The sequence below is a fragment of the Mustela nivalis genome, assembly GCF_964662115.1.
Source record: "Mustela nivalis genome assembly, chromosome: 2".
In the NCBI taxonomy this organism is placed as follows: Eukaryota; Metazoa; Chordata; class Mammalia; order Carnivora; family Mustelidae; genus Mustela; species Mustela nivalis.
Window position 1 is genome coordinate 35,951,135 of NC_139021.1, and position 19,224 is coordinate 35,970,358.

Sequence of the window (19,224 nt, forward strand, 5' to 3'; positions counted from 1 at the left end):
GGTTATGACCAAAGAAGTTAATTTTGTCTCAGTCCCTAAAATCTCCTAAAGATTACGGGAATTTTTGAGAGCAATGTTGCCTTACAGATCAACCCTGGAGAAGTCAGGCATGATTCTGCCCAAATGACCACCTGACCTGAGTCTCCCTGCTGGCTGGTGCTGTCTTTTGCCCACAAAAGGGAGGTGGTTCAGCTGAGCCTCCATGGGGAGCACGAGAGAGGCTGAGGTGGTCAGAATGGGGAGGAAGCTGGGAGGGTCTAGAGAACTGAAGGCTGAGCTGTGTTGAGGCTCCTGGGGAGCCAGTGGGATTGACAGGTAGAATAGAGGCCGTTCTAAGAATTCTCCCCAGAGCAGGGCAAGAGAGAGTGGGGGGCAGGTCTTGGTCCCAGGAAATGGGTCTGACCAGCATTCCAAAGGGGCACCAGTGCCTTGTGTCAACAGAGTAACTGGCAGCGAATGAGAGGATGGGAAGAGTCTTGTGGCAGTGGCTACAACTGTAGGGGAACTACCTGGCCACCTGATGCTGAGACAGAGCAGAACAGAGACTAAATATAACCAACTGGTAAGAATTTGTTGAATGAATGAATGGCTTCTAGGTAGTATCATAGCAGTGGAAAAGTGGGGATTAGATGATGATAAAGTTCCAAAACCTTCCTGGATTGAGACAGGTGAAAACTGATTGATAGAAGAGAGAGTCAAAAGAGATTTATCCCAGTAAAGAAAGAAGTAGTGGTCATACATAAAATGGGATATTACTCAGCCTTAAGAAAGAAAGCAATCCTTTTATATATGACGACATGGACAGACCTTGAGGACATTATGCTAAATGAAATGAACCAGACACAGAAGGACAAATACTGCATGAATCCACTCAGGAGATGTCTAACATAGTCATAACAGAAGTAGAGAGTAGAATGGTTGCGAGTGCTGGGGGAATGGGATGGGGGAGTTGCTCTCCAACAGCTATAATAAAGTTGTAGTTATGCCAGATGAATGAATTCTATAGATCTCTTATGCAGCAGTGTCTAGAGTTAACAATCCTGTGTCATACACGTCACAGTTTGTTAGAAGGATAGGTCTCGGTGCCCCTGCTTGGCTCAGTTGGTTGAACGTCCAACTCTTGGTCCAGGCTCGGGTCTTGATCTCACCATTGTGAGTTGGAGGCCCCATGCTGACCTCCAAGCTGGGTGTAGAGCGAGCCTACCTAAAAAAAAAATAAATAAAAAAGGAACACAGATCTCATATTAAATGTTCTTACCCCCATTTGAGAGAGAGATAGAATGGTTTATACTTAAATTTAAAATTTTTTTTCTAGCTGGTACATGGGTTTATCTCCTCATTTAATAATGAGTATGTGTTTACCATTTTTAAATACATTTTTAGTCCATGTAAATACAGATGTGTTACTTCTGTGGAATTCTTAACATTCCCTTCAGAAGCCCACTTCTGTTTTAACCGGGAGTCCATCATATTACTTATGTGAGCTGACTACAAATCCTCTAGTGACAGCAACAGGACGGAGCAGTCCCTGGGTGAAGAGAGGAGAGCACAAAGCACTGTTCATGTTTTCCCCCAAAGTCCTAGCATGCAGTTAGCAGAATCCCAAAGGAAAATCTGGTTGAGTTTGTGCAGTGGGTCTGGTTTGGGAGGATCCTGGGAGGCCAAGCCAAGGAGTTGTTTTAAGGTTTGGAGCAAGGGAGAGCCCCGAGGTCACATGTTGAGCACAGTCCCATGTTGTCCACGATGCCCTGAGAGGATTCTTCAGGCACTGGTGGGCAAGGAGAGAGGAGAGATGCCTCAGGATGGGCTCTGATGCCAAATGAATGAAGGGAGTTGGCTGTTGGATCTCAGAGCCAAAATGCCATGTGGAAACGACTATGAAGCTATAATTGTGTCCAGCGAGGATGGAACTTCCTTACGGCTTACAGTTAGTGGAATTTAACACTGTCATGATGATTGTAGATATATTTTCCTTTTCAAAAAAACTCTGGGAGCGGGTTACTAAGGCACGGTCACCAAGACCCGGACAAACCAATGCTCTCACTGCTTTGGGTAGCCTTGGCCATCAGGTCAAAGCCAGTGTTATTTGAAAGGTCAAGGCATTATTTTGTCTCAAGGGAAATCAGTTTTAAGATAAGATTCTAGGATGGTCGGGATCCCTGGGTGGCTCAGAGGGTTAAGCCTCTGCCTTCAATTCAGCTCGGGGTCATGGTCCCAGGGTCCTGGGATGGAGCCCCGCATCGGGCTCTCTGCTCAGCAGGGAACCTGCTTCTCCCTCCCTCTCTGCCTGCCTCTCTGCCTACTTGTGATCTCTCTCTCTCTCTCTGTCAAATAAATAAATAGAATCTTAAAAAAATAAAAAAGATTCTAGGATGTAAACTACATTTTAAAAATTCTTTTTATTGAGATCTGGGGAATAACTTCTAGCTATTATGAAATTACAATCTCTTAAGCTTGCCTTTTTTTTTTTTTTAACGACATTATGGGAGGGAAAGGCAGTGAGGCCCGAATATCCTTTCTTATCTCCCACAGTAACAGAACTCCTGGTTTTTCAGCAGGGAATAATGGATCCCTAGAGAGCATACCTTACTTCCTGGCTTCCCATGCTAGATGTCGCCCTGTTGCTAAGTTCTGACTAATGAGATGGGGACAGAAGTATCGCGCAGAGTCTTCCAGGAATCTTCCCTTGAACGACACCCACTGTCTGCTCTTTGCCCTCTCTTCCTTTTGACCCTTCCTCCATCTTGCTGCTAGGACCCAGATGTAGCCGGCCTGGGCCATGAGGAGGCTGACCACCCCTAGGCGTGGCAGAGCCGGAAGCCAAAGGGGGCTGGGGGCTTGAGGAACTCACAGAGCTGTCACACTAGCCTGGCCTGCCTGACTGGCCTTTGCATGAGACAGATGGAATCTCACATTTTGCCTGAGTCTTTCTTTGGAGAGTTTTGCAGTCGAAGCTAATCTTCAGCAATACAAAAAATAAAATTCTGTTCTGTTCTTACTCACCTATTAAAAATATTTTTCAATTTCTCTTTCATTTTTTTTCTTCTACCATTTGTCCCACATCACTGAAAAATGTCCTCTTAAAAAAATTTCCAACCTTCTCTTCCACGCCTCCCTCTGTTTGGCTCAAATGAGCCTTGTTCTCCTGAAATGTTTATCCCCAACTCTGCCTGTCACTGTTCTCTGTGTTGTTCAAGGCCCAGCTCAAATATCATCTTTCCCAAGCAGATTTTCCTCCTTTCCTTCAACAGGATGGGATCCCTCACTCTGTTATCTAGAGCACTGTATCTCTCCCACCTGACAATTATACCCTCTGATGGCTTTTCATCATCCTGTCCTTCCTTTATCCCCATCCTATACAGCAAGTATTGTGAAAACAGAAACTATGTTTATTCATCTGGGCATCTCTATTGCCCTTAGCATAACTCTTGCGTAGGGTGGATGCTTAATAGTTATTTGTGGAACTGAATGGCCAAGGTTCTTGGCATAGAGAGAAACCAATTCATTCATACGATTCATTGTTGATCCATTTGCTTTAGATTTTATTGTTCAGTCTCTCCTATCTTCTAGTTCTTGAAACAGAGCCCTTTGTAGTGGGGAGAAAAATTAGATACATTCTTCCATAATTAGTTGTCATAACCTAATAAATTGTAGCTCCTTGATATCAAGAACCATGTTTTTTTTTTAAGATTTTATTTATTTATTTGATAGACAGAGATCACAAGTAGGCAGAGAGGCAGGCAGAGAGAGAGGAGGAAGCAGGCTCCCTGCTATGCAGAGAGTCCGATTCGGGGCTCTCGATCCCAGGACCCCGGGACCATGACCTGAGCCGAAGGCAGAGGCCCCAACCCACCAAGCCACCCAGGCACCCCAAGAACCATGTTTTAAACGCATTTTCTATTTCCTTTTTTTGTCACTTCCCCACCCCACCAAATAGTTCTGAGCTCAGTGTCACACTCACTGAATTATTTAAAATATCTGCTGAAGTAATGAATAAATGAAGTCAAGTTACTTCTTCTTGACATGGATCACATTTTCTTTTCCCCAACCTTGCTTTCTCTTTTCCATTTTCAGAGCCTGCCTCTTGCTTTGATGTCCCCGGTTTTCTTCTCGGTTGCCCAAGCATTATTCTTCAGGGATCATGCCCAGCTCTTCCCAGAGCTCCCAGATGTCCACTAACCAAAGAGAGGAAATAATAGAGACCCTCTTTGGTCTCCATGTAGTGAAAAAGTGGTGCAATACTGAAGGGCTTGAAATGCCAAAAATGTTTAAAAGGCGTGATCATAGCTTAGACAAGGTTTTCAGATATGTACATGTATATATTTAAATCAGAAACCACTATGAGGCCAACAAATATGATGTTATGTGGTCAACACTCCAAGACAAATAATGTTATTATAGCCAATCAAGATCTGTTCTCGTTTGGTTTTGTATGAGTACATCCTACCGCTTTCCAAATTGGAATTAAAGTAGATTAAGATCTGTTCATTTTCTGATTTGAGGCTTGCACGGTATCCCCAGGGCACATGGGTTTGGGAATTATGCCAAGGACAGCACCATCAACAAAAAAGTCTATCGCCAATACATTCCCTATGGGTACTGCCAAGCAGAAGGATTTCTTTTCTAAAGGCCACACTGTTTTCTAACATAGCTTTCTCCATTAACTCTCCCTGGGGTCACTCTTGTCTTCTATGGTGCCTTCTATGATTAATACAAACTCAGTGGGTAAGCATCCCCAGAAGGACATAATCTCATTACTTAAACTACTTGTTGCGGTTTAAATTTTATAGCTGATACTAGATTTACTTCTTAATCCCATTCTTCTGGATCAACCAAGGGCCCTTTGCTTCATGGATTCTGTCACTGAGGACATTATGGTCCTACCATCTGGGTATATGGGTTAAGCCCATATATTCAGGCCAGACTACCCTCTGTATGACCTTGGGTATTATAAGTGGTGATCCTTCCCTAGTATCATGCTCACATAAATTTCCCAAAACTCACTTGCCCCTTTTGTGAACACAGGCCTCTATTAGGCAGCTCTAAACTATGCTTCCTCTTCGGTTTAGTCAGGTCCTAAAGGCCACTACCCGAAGTCATTCAACCTGTGTCAAATCACAGTGCTTGACAGCTCTCCACACTTCCAAAGGTCTGTTTAGTTTAACGGATCTTTATTGACAGAGTTTGATGCTAGGCTGTGGGGATATAAAGATTAAGGCCTGGTTCTTGCTCTGCTAAGGAGGGGACTATAGCTTCCCCTTTCCTTTTCATATATTTTACACTCCTGCAACCATCAGCCCACAGGACTAGAACATTTTCTGGGAACTGCCACAGTTTTCGGGAATGGGAACTATACCTTGTGGTCCTATTAGCCAAACAGGCAAAAGCCATTCATATGAATGTCCATCATTCCCACTTTCCTTACTCTAACAATCTTGTGTCAGAAATGACTTAGTTTGACTTGTCCTGTAGACTAGAGGGGAGATTTGGGAGAGAGGGACTCTTGTTGCTTTGAACCAAAATGAAATTTGGATCTGGGGCAGTTGAACCCCCTACTGGTTGCCTCCTATTATTTTACCCTTACAGGAGTGTCTGGGTATCTTGCATAAAAATCTGGTAAGTAAAGATGGTCCACTATCAAGAATAAAGAATGGGGGGGGGGGTCAAGTAGACCAGCTGTCCCAAGGAAATCTAGGAAGGGAGGATGGGAAGGAAACAAGAAAATACAAATCAGTTGAAGGTTGTATTTCCTCCCCCTCCCCCGGTGGGCTTTGCTCCTTATCTTTGGCCTGGAGGAAGGGTCTGTAACTCCTCTCTGGGGCGGGGGAATTCCACCTGGGACTCTGTGTTGCTATTTCTCCTGCCAGGCCATCTCCATATGAGGTGCACCCCCCACCACCACCCCTGGAGGCTGTCACTAAAAGGGATCATCTTTCTGGTTAATCTTTGGCCATTAGCACCCACGAGATCATACGTCTTCCTATTAAACTAAATTTTGGACTTTGTTATACTATAAAAATACATCTCTTCTTTCTGATTGTGAGTTACATTACAAACCCTTCTTCTATGAACTTAATCTTGAGTGGCACAGTGACTGCCCACCCCTCCGAATCAACTACAAAAGCATGCGGGGAGGGGTGGGAGCCTTCAGGATGGCCCCCTCCAAAGAAAACTGACAGGAAAGGGTGAAAGTCAGGAAAAATTACTCCTAGAGATTTTTGAGATTTCTTGAAGTTTTGTTACCTCCCCGTGGTGTGTGTGTGTGTGTGTGTGTGTGTGTGTGTGTGTGTCTCAATTTCAAACGAGCAGTAAAAAATCCTTAATAACCCAAGGTAGATTGTGTGCTTGTCTCAGGAACAGCAGGGGCTGAGGCAGAGGTGAGATGCTTGCTCAACTTCCAAAATGCTTGAGCAACTTCCTTGCTATCTCAAAATCAGTCTAGGCCAAGAGAGGGGTCAAGAGGAAGTCACTGGGAGCCTGAGAAGAAGAGGTAAGCAGGAAAAATCCTTGGACTTGTGTCATAGTAAGAATGGAAGGGCTGAGAAAGGACCCTGCCTGGGACTGGGAAGTGGGGGTTTTCACCTGGAGAAAGGCCCGGCTCCCCAGTACTTCTGTGGCTTGGTAGCTGGTCTTTGCCCCTTCTGGACACTTGTAGATGAAACGAATGAGAGTCTAGGCACTCTAAACCAAGGCTTCTAGATCTGGGGACTTTTTCCTGGGAGCGCCACTCTCTTTCATGCAGGAAGTCCAAGATTCAAGTCCTGGCTCCTGAGACCGCTGGCTGTGCCATCCTGAATCTGTCACTTATACTCTCTGGGTACTTGGTTTCTTCATCTGTGAGAGGGATGATAATTCCACCTGCCTATCTCCCCCACCCCCCTTCAGCAGATATCTGAAGCGCGAGCCATTATACTCCAGGTCGCGGAGCCAGTGAGTGAGGAAAACTATGGTCCCTGCTCTCTGGTAGCTTCCGTTCTACTTTGAAATTGGTTGTGAGCAACTATCTACAGGTGTGACAGTGTCACCGTGGAAAAGCCCCCGGATTCGTGGGTGCATTCACCAGGGTTCCTAACCCAGACCGGAAGGTCAGGGACGGCTTCCTTGCTGGAGGCACACTTGAGCTGACATGCAAAGAATGAGGAGAAGTTAGACCAATGATGTGGGAAAGGGAGAGCTGGTCATGATAAAAGAACAACAGGAGAAGAAGGTGGCGTGAACAACAACAAAAAACGGGCAGAGTGACAGGAAGTGCAAATCCACGCGGGGAAGGTGGAACAGACCGGTGCTCAGCCTCACAGGCTGCAGTAGGTTAATTCTAAGGGAGACAAAATGAATAATAAAGTGATACTATTTCTCGGGCCAGATGCCGTGGTCATCACTTTCCATGCACCGTCCCATTTATGTCTCCCAATACCACAAGGTCACGTAATTATCAAGTAGGGGAGCCAGAACGCAACCCCAGGCAGCCTGCCCCGGCCCCCTCACACTATAAATGTGCTTTATATAAAAATTCTGTGCAGACTCGAAGGCAGCCTGCCACTGTCACATATGGACACTTAAGACCCAGAAGGAATCCTTTCTCCCCAAATCTCTTTTGGATATTTCTATTTTTGTAGGAGGTGTTTCCCAAGGCCACAGAGAATGTGAAAAATGAAATCAGCTTCTTTTTAAAGAAACTCATGAGGAACAAATGACTCTCGGTCAGGCTGTTCCTCTCTCTGGTCAACATCCTGGCAGGAAGCTTCCATTGCTGCCTGCAACAAACACAAGAGACTTGAGAAGGAAGGAGGGTTTTCCTTTGCCTATAATTTGGTTTCCTGTTTTGCTTTCCATAATTTCAATAGATATCTTTTAAATGCTTTTAGGAAAAGTGGGGTTTTTTCCAGTCTTTTCCGGGAGACAAGATTTATGTCAGTGAGGGATCAGTCATAGGAATTGCCCAAGATTGGCTTGAGCCTTCTGGATGTAAACTCGGCTGCCTCCTCTCTGGAGCCTGTTCTGTGCCCCTTCTCCCAGTTGCCTAGAAATATCTGCTCCTTCCTTTGTACTCTCACGCTGGCCCCACATTCCTCTGAGGCACTTTGGCAAGTTCATTTGCTTTTATGCCCGTTCCTCTACTAGACCGTCTGCTCCCTGGTGGCAGGAGCTGTCTGACTCATCTGTCCATCCCCATGCTTAACTCACATGGTTTCTGGTACATGCTGGCCATTCACTGGAGGTTTATAGACGGAATGAGCGAACAGTGATACCAGCAGCAACGAAGTATCCCTTTTGTGAATAGCGCCATGTCAGTGGCTTGGATGTATCATCTCATTATATTCTTGGAAGCCTAATAGGCAGGGACTCTCTTGTTCCCTGGTTTTCAGGTAAGGAAACTGGGTCAGGGGACTAAGTAAATCACACAAGTAGTAAACAACTGAGCCAGGAGTCTATATCAACCTTTTCTGTCATGTTCTTGGCCTCCTTCCTTAAAGTGGCAGGTAGAAGTCAGCAGCTCAGAGGGCCAATTTTTAAATGCCGTCTCTTATTTGGCATGGTAAGGCTTGCTTTGGGGCCGCTCTAGGAGGGTGAGGTGATGGGGACCGTTACTTCCCTCGTGTTCTGTACGCTTTCCCACCAGCATTGAGCGGGAGGGAGGAAGGAAGCCATGGGTCGGCGAGGCCACAGTTCAAATCCTGGTTTTGTCACATTCCAGCTATGTGACTCTGGCAAGGTGTTCATCAGCTCTGTGTCTCTTAAAGAGGAGTCCTTTATAAAGTCTGGCTGGTTTTGGTGTGAAGATGCCCAAGAGATAAGGTCCCACCCTACCACACCCTCCAGCTTTAGCAGACACGGGAGGCAGCAGATAAAGCTCTGTCCCTCTACCCGGAGCACTTTCCCGTTCTGACATTCTGACACAATCCTCCCCATTACTCCTTTCACCCTGCCTGCCCTATGGCTTGTTGCTGTCTGTTATTTGGTCATTGGTTGGTTGGCAGGTATTGGGGAGGTCTTGAACTCTGGGCATGGCCAGGGCTCAGCAAACTGGAACCTGCAGGCTAAATTTTCTCTCCTTGTTTTTCTATGACTCACAAAGTAAGACTGGTTTTTACATTGTTAAATGGTTGGGGAAAAAAATTTTTTTAAAGGGTACTATTTTGTGACAAACGAAACTCATGTACAATTCAAACTTTGTGGTCCATAAATAGTTTTATTGGAAGACAGCCAAAAAAAAAAAAAAAAAAAGGAAGACCGTCCTGCTCACTCATTTACATATTATCTACAGCTGCTTTCCTGTGACAAGACAGAGCTGAGTAGTCACAACAAAGACTGTAGGGTCTGCAGTCTAAAATATTTCCTATCTGTCCCTTTACAGGAAAGTTCGCCATTCCCTGGTATAAGCAAATAACGGCGGAAGATTCCTCACTCAGAAATACCCAAGCAAACCTCTTCCCCTTCTCCCTCGGTTGCCCATCCCCAAACAGAGCCTCAGGCCAGAAGTTCTATTGGGTGCACAAACTGCGTTAACTCCCTGAGAACTCCACCGGTGCTCACCACACTTCACACTTTTATATTATTTGACTTCATCACACCTTAGCATAGGGGAGGGAGGGAGGAGAAGGTGGAAGCAGATGAGGAGGAGAAAAAAAAAAAAAAGAACAAGAGAAGTGAAAGAAAGAGAGAGTGAGAAGGATACACAAGAGCGTACATAGACTTGTCCCAAACAAATCCATTAAAAGTCAGGAAAAGATTTAATGGAAATGTATAAGTTTCCCCATCTTCCCCTCAAATGACACAATCATACCATGTCTTCTTCTCCAAAAAAAGTAACAGTTCTGACAATATGGCAACGAGAGCTAATGATACCAGTTAGAGAAGACGGCTGTTAACCAGGCAACTATTGTTGACACAATTTAGTATTTACTCAGCTTAGAAACTGACCAGTTGACAGAGATGACGTCAAAACTCGTGGCAAAATTTGGCTGTCCTGGCAAACAAGCTGAGGGGCCAGAACTATCTAGAAGTCACTGGATCTCTGGAAAAGAAAGAAATAGCAATTTTAGCACTGAAACCTTCATAGTTTTTAAACTTTAATGTATTATTTGCCCCAGGGGTACAGGTTTGTGAATCATCAGTCTTACACAATTCACAGTGCTCACCATAGCACATACCCTCCCCCGTGTCTATCACCCAGCCACCCTATCCCTTTCCCACACAACCCCCAGCAAACCTCAGTTTGTTTCTTGAGATTAAGAGTCTCTTATGGGGGCGCCTGGGTGGCTCAGTGGGTTAAAGCCTCTGCCTTCAGCTCGGGTCATGGTCCCAAGGTGCTGGGATCGAGCCCCGCATCGGGCTCTCTGCTCAGCAGGGAGCCTGCTTCCTCCTCTCTCTGCCTGCCTCTCTGCCTACTTGTGATCTCTCTGTCCAATAAATAAATAAAATCTTAAAAAAAAAAAAAAAGTCTCTTATGGATTATCTCCCTCCCCAGTCCCGTCTTGTTTCATTTTTCCTCTCTTCCCCCCACAATCTGCCGCCCTGCCTTTCAAATTCCTCATATCAGAGAGATCACATGATAATTGTCTTTCTCTGACTGACTTATTTCGCTTAGCATAATACCCTCTAGTTCCGTCCACGTCATGAAACCTTCATGTTGAATGACTATAGTAATTAACAGGGAAAGTGCTGGGTAGAAAAAGACATGGGCATTATTTAAAAAATTAAAAAGCTAGCACATGCACTTGATTAGCATAAGCCTTACTTCATCAATAGAAAGAAAAGCCCTGGTGATGGTAAATACCAGAGAAGATCTGGTTTTATCCTCCGTGTCTGGGGAGCTCAGGCAAGATTTCTGAGCACAGGAATAGGGATTGTTAAAATACCAGAATAAGCCTAGCAAAGCATTTCTCCACTTTAGCACAAAGACCAGAGATGACGACCACAAGAGCACAAGTGTTTGCCAAAGCCAAGTCTCATGGGGCTTCGCTTTTTTCTGAGTGTGCACTTGACACAGAGGGGGAGATTTAATCTAACCCGGACTCACAGAGGAATGGGAAAAGCTGAAAAATCTTATCTCCTCACCTCCAAGGTATTTAGTAGTACCAAAAGAAGATAAAAAAAAAGAGAGAGAGAGAGAGAGAGAGAGAGAGAGCAGAAAAGCAAAAACCAAAGTGGTATAAGCAAAAAGAATAGGGAAACACTTGCTATGTTCTCTGCACTCTGGGGCTTTTAAGCATTTGCTTATGCTTCTGGCTCCCCCAGCTCCAGCATTCCACATTCCCAACTTGGGGGAGTTAGTGCACAAGTTTATGCCAAACTGTAAAAGGGGCCCCCCCACCCCGATTCACCGCCCCAAATTAGATAGCAAAAAGGATAAGAGAAAAATTAAGTGATTCCAATCGGTGCATCTCACAATAGTCAAGGTCATGAAAAGTAAGGCTGGTCTGAGAAACTGTCACAGCCAAGAGGAGCCTAAGAAGACGCAATGACTAAATGTAACAGCGCAGAGGATCAGAGGGGAAGGGGGGCAAACCAAATGGGAAGTCATCAGAGGGAGACAAACCGTGAGAGACTCAACTCTAGGAAATAAACTGAGGATGGCTGGAGGGGAAGGGGGATGGGATGGCTGGGGGATGGGCATTAAAGAGGGCACATGATGTGATGAGCACCGGGTGTTGTACGCAACTGATGAATTATTTAACTCTACCTCTGAAACTAATGATGCATACTATGTGTTGGCTAACTGAACTGAAATTTTTAAAAAATGTTATGTGGTACCTGGATGGGATCCTGGAACAGGAAAAGGATATTGGGTGCAAATAAATAAATAAATAAATAAATAAATAAATAAAATTATATATATATATATATATATATATATGTAAATAGACTTTAGACTTGGATTAATAGTGATGTGTCAATATTGACTTATAAACTGTAAAAAATCCACCATACTTTTGCATCTCCCAAAATTCTCAATGGTTTCACTACATAGGGAGTAAACTGTCCTCTTGACCCTGCAATGGCTTAAGTCAGTGTTTTCCAAAGGGAAATTCTCTGTGAGATTCAGTAGGTGTTACTTAAAAAGAGAGGGAGAGGGAAGAGGGATGCCTGGGTGGCTCAGTGAGTTAAACGTCTGCCTTTGGCTCAGGTCATGATCCCAGGGTCCTGGGGTTGAGTCCGCACATCAGGATCTTTGCTCAGCGGGGAGCCTGCTTCTCTCTATGCCTGCTGCTCCCCCTCCTTCTCTCTCTTTCTCTCTCTCTCTTTGACAAATAAATAAATAAATAAAATTCTTAAAAAAATTAAAGAAAATGGCACACATTTAAACAAAAATTAAAAGACAGGGAGAGAAAGAACAAAAGAGAGGGTAGACTTCGGTTAAACAAATTCCAGAAAAACTGAATTATGCACATTTCTCTACTGTGGGACCTTGCAGAGCCTTTCTTTGGTGCATGAACATTGCACATATCCAGAAAGATGTAGAATGCAGCATTTCCCAAACTTAGTTGATTATGAGACTCTTTTATTATAGAACACCTCTTGGGACTAGCTTTCTCCTGAACGTACTTTGGAAAACACTAATTTGTGCAACCTAAGAAGAGGACTAAAATAGCTAACAACAACTAAAAGAAGGCCCTGAAGAAATAAGAAGAAACACAACGGAAACTATCCAATTAGCCATTGCTGATTTTTAACAGGGTTGCTTCGGGATCTCAAAAGCAAGAAATTCTGCCAAACTAATTGCTGAAAAATTCTCATTTTACGCCCAGGGCCTTAGACAAGAGCTTAATGGACTGTGTATCTTGTTAAAAGCAACTGGATGAGGAAACTATTAACATGGGGCTCAGTTGATTTCCTTTGTTGCTAAACAAAAGGCATTTGTATCTCAGTCCTTTGAAGAGTTACACAGATTTGCGTGAACAATGAATATGTGGTCGAGATTAGTTAATGCGAGATGAATAAATCCTCCCTCTTCTGGGGAACAAAGACAATTCAGTTTGCAAATAACTGCAGACACCCAAATGTATCTTGGACAGCTGGAATATTTAGAACTCATATGTGAAAAATTGTACATTTTATTCCTTTAGACGTGAGAGTTTCTCAAGTCCAAACTGCATTCTAATTTAATCAGTTTGGGCTTGTGTATCTCATCAACGGAGATTAAAATAATAACAGGCTCAAACTATTCAGGCTTTTCTGGCGAATTTGTTTCAAAATGTAACAGAGGATAAGGGATAAGACTTGAATCTGGACAACCCAGCTTTGTGATGGCATACATTAGTAGCATTTTTATCAACTCTGTTTTTAGCACAATCCTTGAGGAATTGGAAAAATCTCGCTTGAGATGCATTTAAAGTAGCAGAACAAAAATCGTTGAGGAAAGAGAAGACCTGAGACAGCAAAATAGACTAAGGAATCAGACTGGAATAGAAAGACACAGGCTTTTTGAAGGGTAACATATATGGGTTTGAATCCTAGATCCATCCCTTCAAAGTTGAATAACATTGGGCAAATCACTGGAAATCTTAGCTTCCTCATCAGTAAAATGTGAACAAGAATATTACCTTTGCAAGGTTGTTGTCATAAAAATAGGGCTCACAAACTGTCTTTTACAATACTAGACACTTCCTATACTCTCAGCAAATGATTATTCTAATAAGAAAGTACCATCATTAATCTCCAACAGCAAAGAGTTTAGCAAGGATACAAGCAAATGTGGGACTATCAGTGCAAAACCCCTGGAAACCAGGTTTATAGGAGACAGAGGAAAGGAAAAAATGTTAGGCCAACTAAAAGTGAATGCTGTATGGAAAGAACAACTTTATTTGCATCAGCTGAGTTTCTTGGATGGCGGGCAAGACTAATAAACTTTTAGCCTGTTGGCATAACTGAACCCAGTTATAGTCCTTCCGCTTGAGTCAAGTTCATAAAATGGGCTACCCTGTACTTCTCAGATCAAAGTCTTCTAAAACTAAACTTCCTAAACGCAAACAAACAAACAAACAAAATTATTAGATTCTCAAAAATAATACAGTGAAAGTAAAACCAAGGAAATGTTTCCCAAAGAACCTTCTGGATGTTATATATAATTGTGAAATTATATATCTCAGGAGCCATTGGGTTAACATTAAACCAATTTCTAGGTTTCTTTAAAAAAGCTAAGCATAGGGATGCCTGGGTGGCTCAGTCATTAAGCATCTGCCTTCAGCTCAAGTCATGGCCCCAGCATCCTGGGATCGAGCCCCAAATCGAGCCACAGGTCAGGCTCCCTGCTTGGTGGGAAGCCCGTTTCTCCCTCTCCCTCTCCCACTTCCCCTGCTTGTGTTCCCTCTCTCATTGTCACTCTCTCTGTCAGATGAATAAATGAAATATTAAAAAAAAAAAAAAGTAAAGCATACACATGGATAAATATTTGGACAGTAGAAAAGAGCAAAGAATGCAACATAAGATTTCTTCTCACCTCTCCTACTGCCCCCCAGTTCTTCACAGAATCAAAGATTGTTAAGTTTCTTGTGTATCTTTCCAGAGACAGTGTATACATTTATAAGCCTCTTTTTAAAAAATATTTATTTATTTATTTATTTATTTATTTGAGAGAGAGTGAAAGACAGAGAGGCAGAGGGGCAGAGGGAGAGAAAGAAACTCAGGCATACTGTGCACTGATTGCAAAGCCCGACACAGGTCTTGATCGCATGGCCCTGAGATCACGACCTGAGCCGAAACCAAGAGTCAGACGTTTAACCAACTGCATCACCCAGGTGCCCCTACTTCTCTTATTTAAATCAAGGTGTCGGTAGCTATAGGTAAATAGTTTACACAAATGATAACATATTGGGGTGCCTGTGGCTCAGTGGGATAAAGCCTCTGCCTTTGGCTTAGGTCATGGTCTCCAAGTCCTGAGTCAAGCCCCGCATCGGGCTCTCTGCACCGCAGGGAGCCTGCTTCCCCTTCTCTCTCTGCCTGCCTCTCTGCCTACTTGTGATCTCCCTCTCTGTCAAGTAAACAAATAAAATCTAAAAAAAAAAAAAAGATAGCATATTATACCTGTTTCTCCACCTTCCTTTGTTCACTTAAATATAACTTAGGGGAACTATTAGTTCCTTTAAATCAGTAGTGGTCAACCAGGGGTGCTATCTGGAGACATTTTGCTGGGGGAGCTACCGGCAACTAGAGTTCAGGGATTCTGCTAAACATCTACATGCACAGGACAGCCTCCTACAGTGATGGATTATCTAGCCCAAAACAGCAACGGGACTGCCATTGAGAAACTGGTTTAGGTCTATCTCATTTTTTTAAATGACCTCATATGCTTCCACTATATGGATTAGTCCTAATTTATATAACTTATGCAATATTGGTGGTCATCCAGGTGACTTCCAAGACTTTCCAAGTCTTTTACTAGGAAAAAAAAAGAAAGCACAAATGCAGAAGCATATCTATAAAATATTATCCTATAAGTAGAATGGAGGGGTCAGAGTGTGTATTTTTTTTTAATGATTTTATTCTATTTCTTTAAGTAAACTCTATGTCCAATGTGGGTCTCGAAACCACAACCCCGAGATCAGGAACCCTATGATCCACCAACTGGGCCAGCCAGGCCCCCCTGTGTGTGCATTTTTATCATAAAAATGATCAGTTGTTTTCCAAAGATGTTACAGTAGTTTATACCACCATCAACCATGCAGGAAAATTCCTGTTTTCTCAGATCCTATCCAAGGCAGTGTTGTCACATAACTTTTTATACTTGCCCATCTAATTGGTTAAAATAGTTTGTTTACATTTGTGTTTACTTATTGTAAGTAAAGTTGAGCTTTTGTTCATATACCTAAATTCCATTAATTATTTTTGTAAACTATCTGACTAAAGTTTGACTTAATGCAAGTCTTCTTAGAGCCTTTCATATATTCTACTATGTTATTATGAGTCTCCAAGAGATAACATTCAGCATCTCCCAGTTTTGGTGCCCTCATTACTGTATTTCCCTCGTAAATCATTTTTAGTAAGTATGGTTTTGTGACACACTCTGAGAATCACTAAACACAAGACACCAGGATAATACTGACTTGTGAAAGGACTTTGTGGACATTTTAGGGAATGTACAACAGTGACTTATCAATCCTTTGACGGCCTTTTTAGCTCATAGGGAACCTCATAGAGAACCTTCCTTCCTTAGAAGGAAGGTCAGTCACACTTGAGCCCCCTGGACTCTTGCTTTTCCACAAGTGTTCTGTCAGGATCCTTTCCCTTACAGACTGAAACCCAGCTGAATGAAACCCAACCGACTCAAACTAAGTTTGGCAAAACAAAACAAGAGCAAAAAAACCTCCTTTGCTCACATAAATAAATTTGGGGAGGGCCTGTACTTCAGTTGTACCTCAGTATTAAGTGGTGCCAAGAACTCAAACTCTATGGGATTTTCCTCTCCTTGTACTCTCTTGCTCACTCACATTCCGGGCTTCTCTTATCAGTCTTAGCCCCTCAAATGACAACACCCCCCCCCCCACCGTGCAGCTCCTGTACCTACAATTTCACTATTTCACTACCATAGAGACAGAAACCCTTGCTTTTGGTCCTCAGGTTCATAAGTACCAGGGGGAGCCCTGGGTCACTGCCCACCCCTGCACCGCACTGGGGCGCCAGGGCTGTTTACCGTGAGGAGACCAAGCAGCCATCCCCTAGTCTGCATCATGGCAGTCGGGGAAGGAGTTTTGCCCAGAGAGAGGACAAAGGAAGTTTCTCTTTCACCAAGACATCACAAAATGTCCTCTGTGTTAACAAAAGAGACCAAAATCTTGGAGCATAAGTGACATTTGGCAAATAAATTTAAAAAGAAGCTATGATCCATATATACAATGAAGTATTATGCCTCCATCAGAAAGGATGAATACCCAACTTTTGTATCAACTTGGACGGGACTGGAGGAGATTATGCTGAGTGAAATAAGTCAAGCAGAGAGTCAATTATCATATGGTTTCACTTACTTGTGGAGCATAAGGAATAACATGGAGGACATTGGGAGGTGGAGGGGAGAAGTGAGTTGGGGGAAATCAGAGTGGGAGACAAACCACGAGAGACTGTGGACTCTGAGAAACAAACTGAGGGTTTTGGAGGGGAGGGGGTTCGGGGGGTTAGGTGAGCCTGGTAGTGGGTATTATAGAGAGCACATGTTGCATGGAGCACTGGGCGTGGTGCATAAACAATGAATCTTGGAACACTGAAAAAAAATTAAATTAAAAAAAAAAGAAATTTAACTGTGTGCAGTTTACACAGATGTGCCAACATGAAAAACAGCATCAGACACTGGAAAAGGGCTATTAATTGACGTGATTTGGACAGGTGAAAAAATAAATATCAAAGGGATGGCCGGCTGAGGCCCTGGGGCAGAGGGTAGATTCATAAACCCTGCCAGATATTAAATAAATAAATTCTCTTTTTCACAGTTAAAAGTCTAGAATGGAGAATAGGAAAAACTGGACTATTCAGTACCAGTCTGAATGTATGGAACACTTAGAAATTATATTCAGTTTCTATTTGCTGCCAAAACCTGGGAAATGCTGAATACTATCTCTTGGAGAGTTATAGTAGATGAACATATCAAAGGCTTACACAAACTTAGGGGCTTCAAAAATGCAAATGTATTATCCTACAGTCCTGAAGGTTAGCAGTCCAAAATGGGTCTCCCTGGGCTAAAATTAAGGGGGCCTGGGTTCCCTCATAGAAGTTCTAGAAAGAGAATCCCTTTTCCTGCCTTTTCCGGTTTCTAGAGGCTGCCCACATTCCTTGGCTCTGGTCTGCTTTCTCCATCTACAAAGACAGCAATGGTAGGCCCTGCCTTTCTCACATCTCATAATACTGACTCACTTCTGTTGTCACATTTCTCTCTCCGACCCCTCCCACTTTTAAGAACACTTGTGATTACCTTGGGTCCACATGGATAATCCGGAAGAATTTTTCTGTCTTGAAGTTGATGATGAGCAACCTTATTTCCTTAACTCTGCACTCTCCTTCTCCATTGCCAGGTAAAGTACCATTTCCCACGGTTCCCAGGGGTCAGGAAGTGGATATATTTGGGGAGGCATGATTCTGCCTACTCTACAAATTAAGACCTTGAAAACATTTTCTCCTGAGTCACCAGAAGGACAGTCAGCATTTGAAATACGGATTATCAATGATATTAGGTACTCCAGATGTATAAAGCAATGTCTAAAGTTTAAATATTTCAAATGCTCAGAGGACAGTTTGCATGGACATGGAAAGGTAAGTCTCTCTGTAGGCTAACCCCTAACTTAGAGGCAAGAAATTTCATGAAAAGAACTACTTGAACACTTTTGAAACTGGCTATTTTTGAGTCATTCAGGAAATTGTTCACATTGCTTAATTTGTATTTTATCCTCCTAGCAACAGTACACATCATATATAGTATTACCACAAAAATCCCATAAAACTCATATTCAATATCTACAACAGAAAACCAAATGGCAGAAATTCTTTTTTTTTTCATATTTTATTTATTTATTTAAGAGAGAGAGAACATGACCAAGGGGAGGGACAGAGGGAGAAAGAGAAGCAGAGGCCATTCTGAGCAGAGAGCCTGATGTGGGGCTCTATCCCAGGACTCTAAGATTATGACCTGAGCTGAAGGCAGATGCTTAACCAACTGAGGCACCCAGGTGCCCCTCAAGGGAAAAGATCCTTACAAGGTATACCAAAATTAGCACAGCATTATTCTTTCCTTAGCTAACAGGGAAGACTTCTTCACAGTACTCCTGAGATTAGCCCCTCCTTCCTTGAAGGCAACACTTAGGCTTAAAGCTATCCAAATAGACAAATAGTGATGATAGTTTCCTGCAGATATATCATGAAATGAGAAAAAAAAAGGGGGGGTGGATTTTATGTTATGTGAAATGTGGTATTGAATTATATCTCAGTAAAGATGTTATTAAAGAAAATAGTTCAGTATCATAAATGGTGGATCTGTCACAATTAAATAAAACAAGCCCTCAATAATAGTTCACAATAATTGAATATTAAGGACCAGAATTTTCCTGAATATTTCATACGTATTGACTTGTGTGATCCTCACAATCATCCTCTAAGGCAACTACTCTTACCCGCACAAATAAACTGATTCATCCAAGAACCCCAATAGTGAACCCCAATAGTAAATGGCAGAGTTGAGGTCTGAACTCAGGACATCTAAGTTCAGAACCTCTATTTCTAACCCTTCATTGTTTATTCCCTTAA

General features: G+C 42.9%; 1 protein-coding gene across 2 annotated transcripts in view; it reads left to right on the forward strand.

Annotated features, from left to right (window-relative positions):
• Positions 1 to 19,224, forward strand: part of LOC309854521 (uncharacterized protein) — a 128,259-nt gene that overhangs the window by 99,480 nt on the left and 9,555 nt on the right. Inside the window, exon 4 of one of the 2 annotated variants that reach the window (XM_082713775.1) lies at positions 4,075 to 4,496. The exons of the other annotated variant lie outside the window; for it this stretch is intronic. Coding sequence (XP_082569901.1) covers positions 4,075 to 4,196 — 122 coding nt within the window. The 3' untranslated portion in view covers positions 4,197 to 4,496. Of the gene's footprint in view, positions 1 to 4,074; positions 4,497 to 19,224 lie in introns of those variants that run through there. 2 annotated transcript variants of the gene reach the window in all.